Genomic DNA, 12,782 nt, shown 5'->3' on the forward strand with positions numbered 1-12,782 from the left:
GCCTCCGCCGTTGAATTGCTCTCACGCCAACTGTTGCACTGCACTGACCTTTAACCTCAGAATTCATATGCACGCTCACAAACCCACAGCTGATGCATTTGGAAAAAGTCCTCCTGTCTGATTTTTTCCCCCTCTAAAGCTAAATCTGGTAATGTGGTCAGCCCGTCATCTGTCAGTTAGATTGTGCTGACATGCAGGGTTTTGATGGTGGGAAGTATTCCCAGAGTCATGAACTCTGGTTTGTACATATAGTCTAACAAAAACACTAAATGTTATATAATATCCTAAAGGTGGTGGCCTATTTCCTGTAATAATAGGAATTTCTAATTATATTTGATTGTAATGTTTTGGCTACATTTTTTGATTTTTTATAAAAGTTATGGCTTTATTCGCGGTTTCAGTTCAGTGGTGTGTTGGTTCGACCAGACAGAATGGGGTGTGACTGTAATTTAATTTGGCAGAGGGTCCTTAAAATCAACATCCACACCCATCCACCCACCTGCTTCCTTTCATATATTGGAACGTACACTATAGGGTTTCAAACTACAAAGCGGTCCAAAATTACAATGGCTGGTGTGTTTGGGGACTAAGCATATGTTTATGGACATTGTATACTGTAATTTAATTTACTCTGTCTGAACCAGGGTTTGGCTGTAATCTACAAAAGACCAAAAGTAGAACGCCTGAAGAAGTAATAGTTCCAGTAAAAGACAGATGTCCCATATTTGAATGTTAAACTAGGAACTGCTGGGGACATTAGGGGACAGCAGATTAAGAGAACTCCTCGTTTCATCAGGGATGCATCCATCCAAGATCAGATGTGTAGGTGTGTGCACCACCTTCATGTCAAGTTGAAATAAATTATGCACTTGGTCTATAGGATTTATAAATACACCTCTATTACAACACTCTCTGATATAGAAACAGTTACATTGAACTAGAGATACTTTTATTTAGGTAAAGGATCTGAATATGTTTTCCATCACATTTTGAAGTTTTTCTTTAAAAATACCCTAAGCAGAGGACCCACTCACTGTCTGTAAATGTGTCATGAATGCCATTGGGTTTATTCTCATAGAAATATGAAGTTATATCAAAGAGGCTGAGCAAATGTAAAGCCCTGAACAAAGCTTTTATGTGAGAGGAATCCATCTAATTGGTTGATTCGATGAATGTATGAGGAACATTGTGTTAATTCACATAGAAATGATGATCTATTAGGTGTGAACTAATCCCAAAACATCAAAGAGCCATGATCATTTATTTGTAGTGAGCAACATAAATCCATGATACAGCCTGCATAAATCATCATGATGCATGCTAATGCATGACTCATGTTGATGATTTGTACCCTTATTAAAAAGTGCCACCAACAAGCACCTGCACCCTGATAGCACCACGTCTTTAGGTGATCAAGTGTCAGTCAAAAGCCATGAGGACCAGCAGCAGCCTGTGTGTGTGTGTGTGTGTGTGTGTGTGTGTGTGTGTGTGTGTGTGTGTGTGTGTTGGTTGGTTGGTTGGTCCCTTTGAAGAATCTGAGCCTGCCTGTATCCTTTGTAGCTGCGACCATTTGACGCTCCTCTGTCAAATGGTCGCAGCTTTGATCACCGTGTCTCCTCCGCTCCCATTTCAATGTGTTTCCTCCGACGTTCACACCCCCCCCCTCCACCTCCGCCCCCACCCTGTTCATTATCCCTTCAAGATTCTAGCATCATCTGACAACAGACAAAGTGAACCACGTGTGAATTTCACCCAATATCAGATGTGGCCTAATTGGTCTCGACTATGTTGTGAAAAACGAGAGAAAAGGCGTATTTTCCGGTTGGAAACCGGTTATTCTCCATTTCATTTTATATCAGGAAAGTGAGGGGCCACATTGCTCTGCTGTAGGTTGATGGCTGGTCCAGACAGTCCAGACAGGATCTAACAGTCCGTTGTCAATATGCTCATTGTATATGAGGTGAGAGTGAAGACACTTGGAGAGGTGCGACTCTTTCATGTGCGCGCACTGCACCGTGCGTCCTCCCGGTGGGAAGGGACTGCAGGTCCGAGGTAGGAGGAGGAGAGCTTATCTTTACGACATCATCTTGTAAAGTGACTTTTACATCCTTAACGTTCAACTTATCAAAGAAGACTTTTAGTCTCAGTAAATGCACAGCACAAGCACTTGATTTCTTTTATTTGGATATGCCAACTTATTTGCTGTTTAAAAGGTGTTTGTGATTGAATGGGCCATGTGATCAAACTTGAGTCTCTTATTGGCCTAAATCACTTTACACAAATCAGTCAGGCATCCTTTGAGATAACAGCAATGGATATAAGTACATTTTTGACAATAAATAGTTTTAATCTCATCAAATACCTATTTTTATCCTGTTTCCTACCATATTGCATTAAGTGGAGTCACACAGCTTTTCAATTACATTATTTTATTTAGAAAATTCAGACATTTTTATGGAATTTCTAGACATCATTACAACATAAAGTGGTCATTCTGGAGGAGGCTACTGGTCCAATAAACTACAGGTCTTATGAAATACAATAGAAATATTTATATTAATCAGAGGCATTGCCAAACTTCTCGGTTTCTAAAAGAGCTTTTCTCCACATACAAATCCTATATACACACAGAGTTACTGACACAAAAAAGTGTGAACTTAAACTGCTCCTTGTCTGTCCTTTGTTGGGTTATAAGTGAGTGTTGAGAGGGAAGATTTCATTTTGCTCCAGGTGTAAAGAAAAGTCACAACACATGACTCAAAGCCAGGGGAGTCACAACTGAAAAGGAAAGGGGGAGTATTTTCAAGAGGCCCCATGCTGCAGGGGCCCCTGAGAGGAAGGGCCCCTCTAATGTGATAAAGGAAAACTCCAACCTTTAGACATTTTTCTGTGCCATCCAAAGCACTTAAGGTGTATTTTTCTGATGAAAACTTGCACTGTCTGCTTCACGGTATGGTGTCCTACATTTCCCAGAATGCCATGGTGAGGCTGCTGCATTCAGTTGTGGGCGAGGAGTAAAGCCACAGTCATGGTCCCTCCACAGAGCACAAAGTGATCTGTGGTTGCACTGCATTTTGGTCAAATGAGGCTGTTGTCAGTGGACAAATTGGTCTCTCTGTGTCTTCTAGATCAGATTTGAATATTGAACATCAATGTGAAGAATCCAGAAAAAAAACAATCCATGCATATGGCCAGTTATCTGCAGGAGTAAATGAGCCCAGAAATGCATGGTACACCAAAAAAATGGTTATTTTTGAGTCCATGTGTTGTAGGGTGGAATTTTCCCTTCCAGTAAGAGGCCCAGTGTCACATCTTAAAAGAAAGCCTGCTTCAACATATCCCAACTGCATCCAATCCAAACCCCAGACCCCTACCAGGGTCTCCACATAGACCGAGGGTAGGTCATGGTAGGCGTGCTCAGGGCCTCCCTGTTCTCCAAGCCCTCGATGGAGCTCTGGTTGTGCTCGCTGTCGGTCTCGTCCAGGTCGGAACACAGGTCCTCGCTGGACGTGGTGGAGGGGGCGGGGGAGAGAGCTGAGGATGAGCCGCTGGACAGACTCCTTCCTCCGGGCGAAGCCAGATTCGTGCAGAGCGCCTCCCCGCCTCCATGCCAAGTGCTGCCGTTACTCCCAGAAGTGTCGGTGATTAGATCCATCAGCACGTCTTGAAGGTGGTCCTCGTTCAGGGGCATGCACTCCAGCAGATGGTTGAGGAGCTCCGCTGCCACTGTCGCATCTATCCCGGGACAGCTGGACACGAACATGTGGACCTCATGCATGCACTGGATGTAGCCAGCCGCAAACCTCTCACTGGCTTCCTGGTTGAGTGTGTCTGTTTCTGTGGGAGGAGAGAGGAGAGGTTATGCTCGTGGTCCCAGCCAGTTCACTATCAGTTGGGTGGTTTGCAGGACTTCTGCTATTTCCTGGTTATCCAGGTGAGAACACAGAATAAACCTTAAATACCAAAAGATGACTTTCATAGCCTTTAAATCAGAGGATGCCAACTATTTTCCCATAATTAAAAAAATTGTCTACTTGCGACCCCTTTTCATCTGTCCCATATGCCTGACCAGTTCACCCAGAATGAGTCCTGAAGAAGTAAAATTATCCAGTAATTCCCAGGTTGGGAACCACAGCTCTAAATTTCTGGTTAAAGGCTTGAGCATACATACACTATAACACCCCTTGATCCTTTTGTCCCCTTATCCAGAGTCCACTTCCTCAGAGTGTAGACTAGACTAGTAGACAGATTTAGAACAGGCAACATTTTTATGATATGAGTGTCTTAATATCAGACTGGACATCAGTAGGGATTTAGAATCATATTATGGTAATAATATAATAATAGTTAAATACAATACTGAGTGAAAATTAAACACCAGTTTGGTCAAATATCCAGATTGATAATGACATTTTATCATTATAATATTTGGTTTGTATGATCATGCACAGGGCGGATCACTCAGGTCTGAAGTTATAGGAGGATGCAATCCTTAGCTCCCAGAGTCATATACAGACTTTTTAAGATTAAATCCCCCTGAACTGCTTAGTGGACCTGTAGGTAGTACTAGCGTGGAAGTTGAACAGAGTTGTGCAGACCTTGGGTTCGGTTCTTCAGTACGTCCTCCACCTTTTTCACCGTCATCTCCAGCACCTCTGCGTTCTCCATCTTGGAATGAAACTGTAGAAAGAAGCAGCAGAGCTCCATCAGAACCAGAGGTCTACCTGTGCATCGCAAAGGTGCAGTATGTGCGCGCTGTACTCACGTCTGTGTCTGCCAGCAGAGTCCGCAGCTCCAGCAAACTCTCATTGATGCGAGCTCGCCTCTTCTTCTCCACCAGAGGTTTCCGAATCTGCAGGAGCACAAAGATCACACTACATTAAACGATAGCAACTTACAGCTGTGGATACAACTGATGTTTATTTCTCTCTCCTCTTAGAATGCATTACAGACTGTCACCGGCGTGACAAGTGCGTCACTGCCACGCGTGTTCAGAGAGAGCCTACCTTTCTGTCCGCTTTCTGGATCCCGTAGTCGGACTCGGAATCTTCTTCCATGCCAAGTCCGGTGTTGCTGGGTCGAGCCGAGGGGGCCATGTTGGTTGGATCGCCGCTTCTGTGGCTTCTCCCACTGCTGCTTTTTCCTCCCGGGTCGTCAGCGAGGGTGCAGCTGGCAAACGGAACCCGTTTCAGGAAGAAAAAAAAAATCGACTAACTCGCAGGCGAGGCGAGGCGCCCTGTGTTTATTGTGCAATCCTAGTGCGACGTGCTGCTGGCGCTGAGTGGCTGTTGTTAGTATTTATAGGGGCTTATTAACATGTGAATAGGGGCTGAGCTGCTCTCGCTGGGGGACAACAGAGCGCACACGGCCGGAGCCAATGAGCGCTCACTCCCTTTGTCTCCGGTCAGCCGCGGTCTGCGCCCCGAGGAGCTGGATGGGCTTTAATCAGACAGTTTGTTGGGTTCTGGGACCGACCGCTCGGTTTTTTTTCCTTCTCCCCCACTGGTTGGTGTTGATCAACTGGATGCACTTCCATTCAGCTGTACAAACTGCATTACCATGAAGCAGAACCGGCTATTAGAGTGATACAGAGCATACACATACACTAAATGAAACTCTGATAAATGTTTTAATAGCCTAACTGTTAAATGTAACCCGGGGCATATGTTTTATTCAAGAATGAGCTGTGATATACATTCAATGCATAGAAAAGCTCATTTGGTGACTTTATTAAAAATATTTGTGTGTATCGTTGTGCAATTTCCTGAAGCGTCAGAGCATCTTAGCATGACTGCCAGTGGCTTTTCTGTTTTCTGCCCTACCAATTGTTCATTCTGCTGGCTTTTTTGTCCGAGCCTCAGCAGATTTACCCGGCTGTTTGGCGGATGTAACGCGATGCCTTCAGTTGGCAGCTGCTGCTGGCGGCCCCTCGGCCCAAACTGAATCAGCCGGGGGAATTAAGGGCCCTTCTCCAAAGAAAGCGACAGGTGTTGGCCTGCGCCTCGTTTGTTCTCCCCGTTGTTTGGTGACTTCTGATTTGTGTGCAACTGCATTATCACGATGCCTGCTCTGCTGTAAGAGAGTCTATAAGAATCTGCTCGATTTTGCAGATAACATACAGCACTCGGGCTGCATGTTATCTTTATTGTAATTTGGTGTGTGTGTGTGTGTGTGTGTATATATATATATATATATATATATATATATATATAATATATATAAACATGCAAATCATGAAGCAAATCATGAAGCTGCCATCCTTTAAACAACGTTTGGAGTAAATGATGCTGGTACTTGTGTTATCAGTGTTGGACTTAGATTTGCTGGTTTAGTCCTTTGCGCACAAGGTCTATTTGTTAATGTCTAATAAGAGCGCTCGGCCCTCTGGCCTCGTTATGATACATGTTTTGTACACGGTATTATCATGCAAATTACCCTCACAATAGAGCATTTCTGTCTGCTCAGAAAATGGACCAGGCATGCATCTGTGCCACCTTCCAGGTAAATGCACGGATGTGTTTTCAGGTGCTCTTTTACGCACGGCATTTCCACAATTGCGCAGCATTTCCGCAAAAAGCACCACAAAACTCTAGTGCCCCAAATGAAGGAAGAGTTTCAGACCTTTCAAGTGGAGGGTTTTTTGGCACCTCGCCACCCCCAGATCCCTGTTCCAGATCTTTAATGGTGTGGACTGTGGAGAGAGCAGCTGTCTCGGCTCGCTTTTGTTGGTGAGCTCCGCTGAGGGACCAGACGTCCCCCTCGCTCTCTCTCTCTCTCTCTTTCTCTCTCTCTTTCTCGCCCTCTCTTCAGAACCGCCGCCTGGCTCCATGTGGCGGCCAATCATAACGGCAATAATAGCGGGAGAATGGGCCATATGCACGTTTCTACTTTTCAAAACCCAATGATGAATTACAGCTTTATTAAATCGTAAATGTACCAGAACACTCACTTTGACCCCAGTTAGGATACATCCTGGCGTTTTTGTGCGCCCAGATGGACATGGCTCTGATGCTATAAAGTGCTTCAAAGCCCCTCTTTGAAACTTCTCTGGGTTCCTTATCTGATTATCCAACTTATTTTTCATTTTGATAGTCTACCAGAGGTCAAATGAGAATAGTAAAGCAGTGTCACGGCCCCCCTCACAGACACCCTGTACTCATTATTCCTGTATGTCAACCTTGAAATGTGTCTTGTCCTCTCAGTCACAAAACAAAAATCCCCAATTTATAATTATAATTTATGCATTAATAATGAATACTTCCATGCAACTATACCATGGTATAGCCATACATAGAGATAGTTTGAATTTAGTGGCACAGGCTGTGAATATAGCAGCCAATTAGATTTCTGTCACCACTCCAAATACAATGGAGATGAATGGAATTTCATTTGTGGGGCCAAAAGCATCAAAAGATGAAATCTGAATAACTCAAAAGCGTCAAGTCTCTCCAGCAACAATACTCAGGATAATCCACAGACCTCACAGTGAATGCTTTCCATTGGAACTCTCTTCAACCAAAGGAATAGTCTCCATGCAAAATGTCACAGTGGGAGAAGCACAGGTGTTGCAAATAACTTTCGCCGTGGCTCTAAGTGATAACAGTGCGGGATTCAGCCATTGTTCATTTGTTATTTAGCCTACGCCTGTGCTTTTCCTGACCAATCGAAATGTCATCTGTGAAAACACATGAACTTCCATTTACCTCCACTGTACTGACTAGGCATCTAAAAAACCTCAGCACATACAACTGAAACTATAGATACCCTCAGAGGTAAGTCAGAAAACATGACTGAACCTTTAATGAAAGCTGTAGTTTTGGTCACTGGCGGTTAAAAAATACCTAATCCACTGACATATCATCAACATATAAAGTTGTTAGAGCTCAAACACACTCATAGGAATGTCTCATAGGAAAATCACAAGTTTAGTAACAAAATGAATGACGGCTGAATTCCATTTAGCTGCTTTGGTTTCAGGGTCCTGGCATTGTGAATGCTGGCTTACTGTAACACTGTCACAGTTTACTGGGACACTCACTGGGAACAAAGTTACAAGTAACACTTGTACTTTTCCTACTAAAGTTAATGTCTGCTGTGAAAAAGGTCTGCATTCGCTCCCCCTTTAGCTCTGTTTGGTCTAGCTAGCTGTTGGTTTGGCTGTCTGACATGTGTTGCTGGGCAGGTAGTGTGTTTATCTAAGTGTATTTACTGAAAACAACTGTCTGCTGCTGGACGTGCGATGAGACTGAGATTTTCAGTGTTTGCAGTTGCAGCCATTAAAACAATGAGCTAAAAGAGGCAAAAAGATTAACCGAGTTGCCGAATTGGTTGCATTACATGACTTGATTTCTAATTTATTGAAACATACTGATGAATGCAGCTTTAAAGGGGTTCTCAAAAAATATTTATAAAAAGGTCAGTCTGTAGGCTCATATCTCAGGTACAGTTGTTGATGCTCATTTAACCCTTTAAAGGTAAAAATCCAGACTGACTGTTGTAATAAACACTAAAGCAGGGCCAATTTCCTAATTCTATTTCCATATCTATAAAAGTGTGATCACATTAGTAAACAACCTCGTAAGTAAACAGTTTGTGTCTCAAGGGAAGCTGTTGTATGTCAGGGCCTGTGTCACTGCCTGGCCACTATAGCAGAGCAATTGTAAATGAACAGGATGGTGCATGAAGCTGGACAAAATCTCAAGAGTGTACAATAGGTTTTATTATTATTAATGTTTAGGTTAATTTTACAGCAAAGGAGGAAGACATAAACATCTATGCATTGCCAAGCAAGTGGTCTAAAGAAGCAAAGTCATGCCATATAATATCAAATAAATAAAGCTGTTAATACAATAAATACATGAAAGATTAATAAGAGCCTTCTATAATGCAGGCTACAAGAAGTTGACTTCTGAAAGGGAAGTACTGAGAAAAGGTCTGTATAGAATCATTATAGCACACCTACAATAATAATCACTGGAACAAAACTGCCCCATGTTTGTCTTCTGAGCAGCATATCTATAAGATACATAACAGAGGATGGCCTAACAAAATGGACAACCAAGATCATTGATCCACCAGTTCACCAGGGCCTCCACATCTCCAGCATCCCCAGGTGGGAGCTGTGGAGTGTCGGTCTCTCACGGTGCCCAGCCACATGGCACGAGGGCCCCTCTCTCTGGAGCTGCCTCCCAGTGAGGAGGGGGTCTCCTCTGAGGGGTGTGCCAGGGAGCCCCATGCCTTGGCTGGGGGGCTGAGGGACATCGTGTCTGGGTGTGGGCTGGAGGGGGCGCTCATCTGTGGACCTGGGCAGGGACTTGAGGAGGTGGTTGAGAAGGCGGGAGCCCAGAGTTTTGTCCATCCAGTCGCAAGTGAGGAGCATGTTATGGACCTCGTGCATGCACTGGATGTACCCTGTGCTGTATTTCTGCTGGGCCTCCAGGCCTAATGTGGGGTCTGCAGGAGAAAAGAAAGGAGGTGTGAGGTTATAGCAGCCCCTGGTGGTGAAAGCGAGAGCAACATGCATCCAGTAAAAACAGCCTCAACAGTTGTCTCAGGAAGCTGCTCAGTAATACTAAATCTGTCACAACTGAGCCACACAATTTCACTTAACTATTGAAAACAATAACACTATATTAATAAAGCTGAATACAGTATCTGACATATAAAATATATAACATCCCATGTGCTCTCTGCTGCCTAATGTCAACTAGGTGAAGGAATCTCAAGCTACTGTATATTTCAGTTCTTTTTGCCCAAGTTTTGACCCTCGGTACAACCTAAATGACAGATGCCAATAATCACAGGGTAATAAAAACTCTAATCCAAAGTACATTACATCCCACACATGTGACCCACACAGAGCCATGTTCCTTACCGTTCAGTTTATTACTCTGGATGTTTTGCAGATGTTTCACTGTCATCTCTAGAATATCGGCTTTTTCCAGTTTGGATTGCTGTTGAGAGATGAGCAGCCTTGAAGTTAGCTGGATTCAGCCTCCACTGTTTACTTGTAGAGGAGATGAGACACGTGAGGAAATACTCACATCAAGTCTGAACGCTCCGATCACAGTTTCTTTCAGCTGATCCAAACAATTATTTATCCTCTCTCGCCGTTTCCTCTCAATGAGTGGCTTTCTCAGCTGTGGGGGTAAGAATAAGAAAAAAAACGTCGGTTAAAGGCAGCCAGGATGGTGAGGCACCATGCTGGAGAGCAAAATGTGTGCGGCCCATATATCCTAAAGGAGAAATCGATCTAGCATATCCAAGTGTAAAATACCTTTCTCTCCTCCTTGGCACTGGGATGTTTCCCCACGTTGTGCGCCATAGATGAAGCAGTCATGTTTCCTCTCGGGTGTCCGTGCGCTTGTGCCTCCTCTACTCTGAATCTCAGCGCGTCTCTAGGGCCCTCGGCGCGGCACGGCCCTCTTATTTATCGGGCGCAATTAGCATGTGAATGCTCCAACTCTTTGGCTGCGGGATTTTCCCACACACGGGATCCCATCAGTCAAGACTGACAGGTCACTGGCTCCATTCAATAACAGAGAGACCCGGCCTAGAAAAAAAAAAAAAAAAAAAAAAACTCACAAGCGACAGATGTCCAGCCTGAAACCGTGCTCTACCCTCCAACCACCGCCCCCACCCCACCCCTCCCTGCACCCAACAAAAAACTGCAGTTTCCTCTCCTCCCACGGATGGAGAACAAGAGTGTGCAGTTACCGCGCTTTACTCCGGGGAGCCCCTCGCCTTTTCTTTTCAGGAGCAACATTACACTACCTGCAAAAAAGGCCAAATCTATTCTCTCCAAAGCTCACAGGAAAACACAATAGACCGACAAATCACAATATGTGCCAATAGCCTGTATGGAAGATACTTCACTTATAATTAGCATCAGCTATTAATATTATTTTAATTCTGATTTCTAAGTTACCCATTTAAATCCTCGTGTTAACACTTCTGCTTAATGGCAGGAGAGTCCCACTAATGGTGACACACACACACACACACACAAACACACACACACACACACACACACACACACACACACTTTTTTTTTTTTTCTTTGATCACTTGCGTGTTTTCAAATGTCAGACATCTGCTGTTAACTGTTAGCGAGCAGATGTCAGATTGACCAGATGCCCCACCCCCACCACCTCCACCACCACTTTCGGGTCCCTTAAAGCGAGGGCCCCTGTTTTAGAGCCACGCGACTGCCAGGCGAATGCCGGGTCGTGGGAACCGGAGCCGAACAAAGGCCTCCATTCATCCAGACCTAATCAGCATGAAGAGCGTAATAACCTCCTCCAGAGAGGGTGGACAGTCCGGCCCTGGAGGAGGAGGAGGCTGAGGCTTTGGCAGGTGACCAGTGGATGACCAGTGCCGTAGCCAGGTGTAATAGATAGCAATCGAACATTCTGCAAAGATACAGCCAAATCAATTATTTAGATCTGAATTCCACCAATTAGGCCTATTTGAATAGCCCAGGGAAAAAAAAGTTTTTTAAAGGCAGTGTCATCTTTCAAGCCTTCAATGTCATCTTCTGTTTTGCAGCCGTTGCCATGGGAAACGGCATTAACTATAAGCCTAACAAAACCTCATTATGTCTTAAAGGCAATAAAAGCCCCCCCAAAAAATATACTTTAAAGAATAATGATTATGATCATTTACAGTTTAGAGGCGTCTGTTAAAGATAGAGTGGGCAACAGAGGAGAAAACCTTAGTTTGTTGGCACAGCTTCATCTTTTCTCTTAATGTTGATATATAAGTCGTAAACCATTTGCAATCCCTATTTATGCCAGGTATTAAGAATACACTGTAAACTGGTATTATTGTCGCTGTTATCATCGTTGTAATTGTTACTGGTATTGTTCTCAGTTGATTATGATTGTTCTCATCTCTGTCACTGAACCTCATTATACTGTGCTCTTCCTCAAACTATAGTCATCAGAGGGTATTAATGTTAATGTTGCTCACAAGTTACTGTATCACCACCACACAAGAAATATACTGAATTAAAGCACGTTTTTTTTATTTCCCTTCCCTTTATGTCAACAAAGATGTCATACCTCTGCCTTCACCTGCACCTGTCTAGTGTGCTGGTAACAGCAGGCATCTGAATGAATTTATGCTGCGAGTGTACTTGTCTGTGTCTCCCATATTCTAATTTCCATTAGAGTAAGAGAAAAATCTATATTTATTGAATTAACACATATTCTAGTAATTATTTGTGGAAAGTGGGGGGGGAAAATGTGTTATATTCCAAAACAGCACAGGTGAAGACCAGTTCCAATTTAAATCACGTGAACAAACTTTGTGGATACATGTACAAGGCACTTCTACCATAAAAAACCTGAACATAAAAAACATCTATTACTATAAAGGGGCAAAAAACAATGTGATATCAAACTACAACAAGTAAATATGCAATGAATTTTAACAGATAATGCAACAAAAAACAACCAACAATCATAGCAAAGGAGAATAGGGGGGTGAGTGTTTATGTGTGCTGTGAAACAAAGTCATCCTTAAACAAATACAATTACATTGGCAATAATGAGAAAAATCAAGTGAAATAAAGTGAAATTTTGCTTACATCTAAAAGTATTTTTTTTAAATGTGCACTATTTTTGCAACCATGGAAAAAATCTAAATTCAACACAATGCTTAAGACAAACATTCTTACATGAAAAAAGTCCAACTCTGCTGAAAGTAAAAGGACATTTTCCTAATCAAGAGCTGTGTAAAAGTTAAAGGACATTTTTCTTAGGCTAACATTCATTCTTGTA

The 12,782-nt window shown here is 43.2% G+C and overlaps 2 protein-coding genes across 2 annotated transcripts; both read right to left on the reverse strand.

Moving 5' to 3' along the window:
- Positions 1-2,412: 2,412 nt before the first annotated feature.
- Positions 2,413-5,555, reverse strand: her13 (hairy-related 13). The gene is made up of 4 exons (XM_051398728.1): positions 5,007-5,555; positions 4,766-4,852; positions 4,599-4,680; positions 2,413-3,837 (listed from the first exon to the last, which is right to left on the reverse strand). Exons 1-4 carry the CDS (start codon positions 5,094-5,096, stop codon positions 3,371-3,373), a joined length of 726 nt encoding a protein of 241 aa, XP_051254688.1. The 5' UTR covers positions 5,097-5,555; the 3' UTR covers positions 2,413-3,370.
- A 3,142-nt stretch (positions 5,556-8,697) lies between these two features.
- Positions 8,698-10,524, reverse strand: her8.2 (hairy-related 8.2). The gene is made up of 4 exons (XM_051397481.1): positions 10,277-10,524; positions 10,044-10,139; positions 9,875-9,953; positions 8,698-9,453 (listed from the first exon to the last, which is right to left on the reverse strand). The coding sequence occupies exons 1-4, from the start codon at positions 10,337-10,339 to the stop codon at positions 9,080-9,082; spliced, it is 612 nt and encodes a 203-aa protein (XP_051253441.1). The 5' UTR covers positions 10,340-10,524; the 3' UTR covers positions 8,698-9,079.
- Between the last annotated feature and the right edge of the window lie 2,258 nt (positions 10,525-12,782).

The sequence above is a fragment of the Dicentrarchus labrax genome, unplaced genomic scaffold (genome assembly GCF_905237075.1).
Source record: "Dicentrarchus labrax unplaced genomic scaffold, dlabrax2021, whole genome shotgun sequence".
NCBI classification, from domain to species: domain Eukaryota; kingdom Metazoa; phylum Chordata; class Actinopteri; family Moronidae; genus Dicentrarchus; species Dicentrarchus labrax.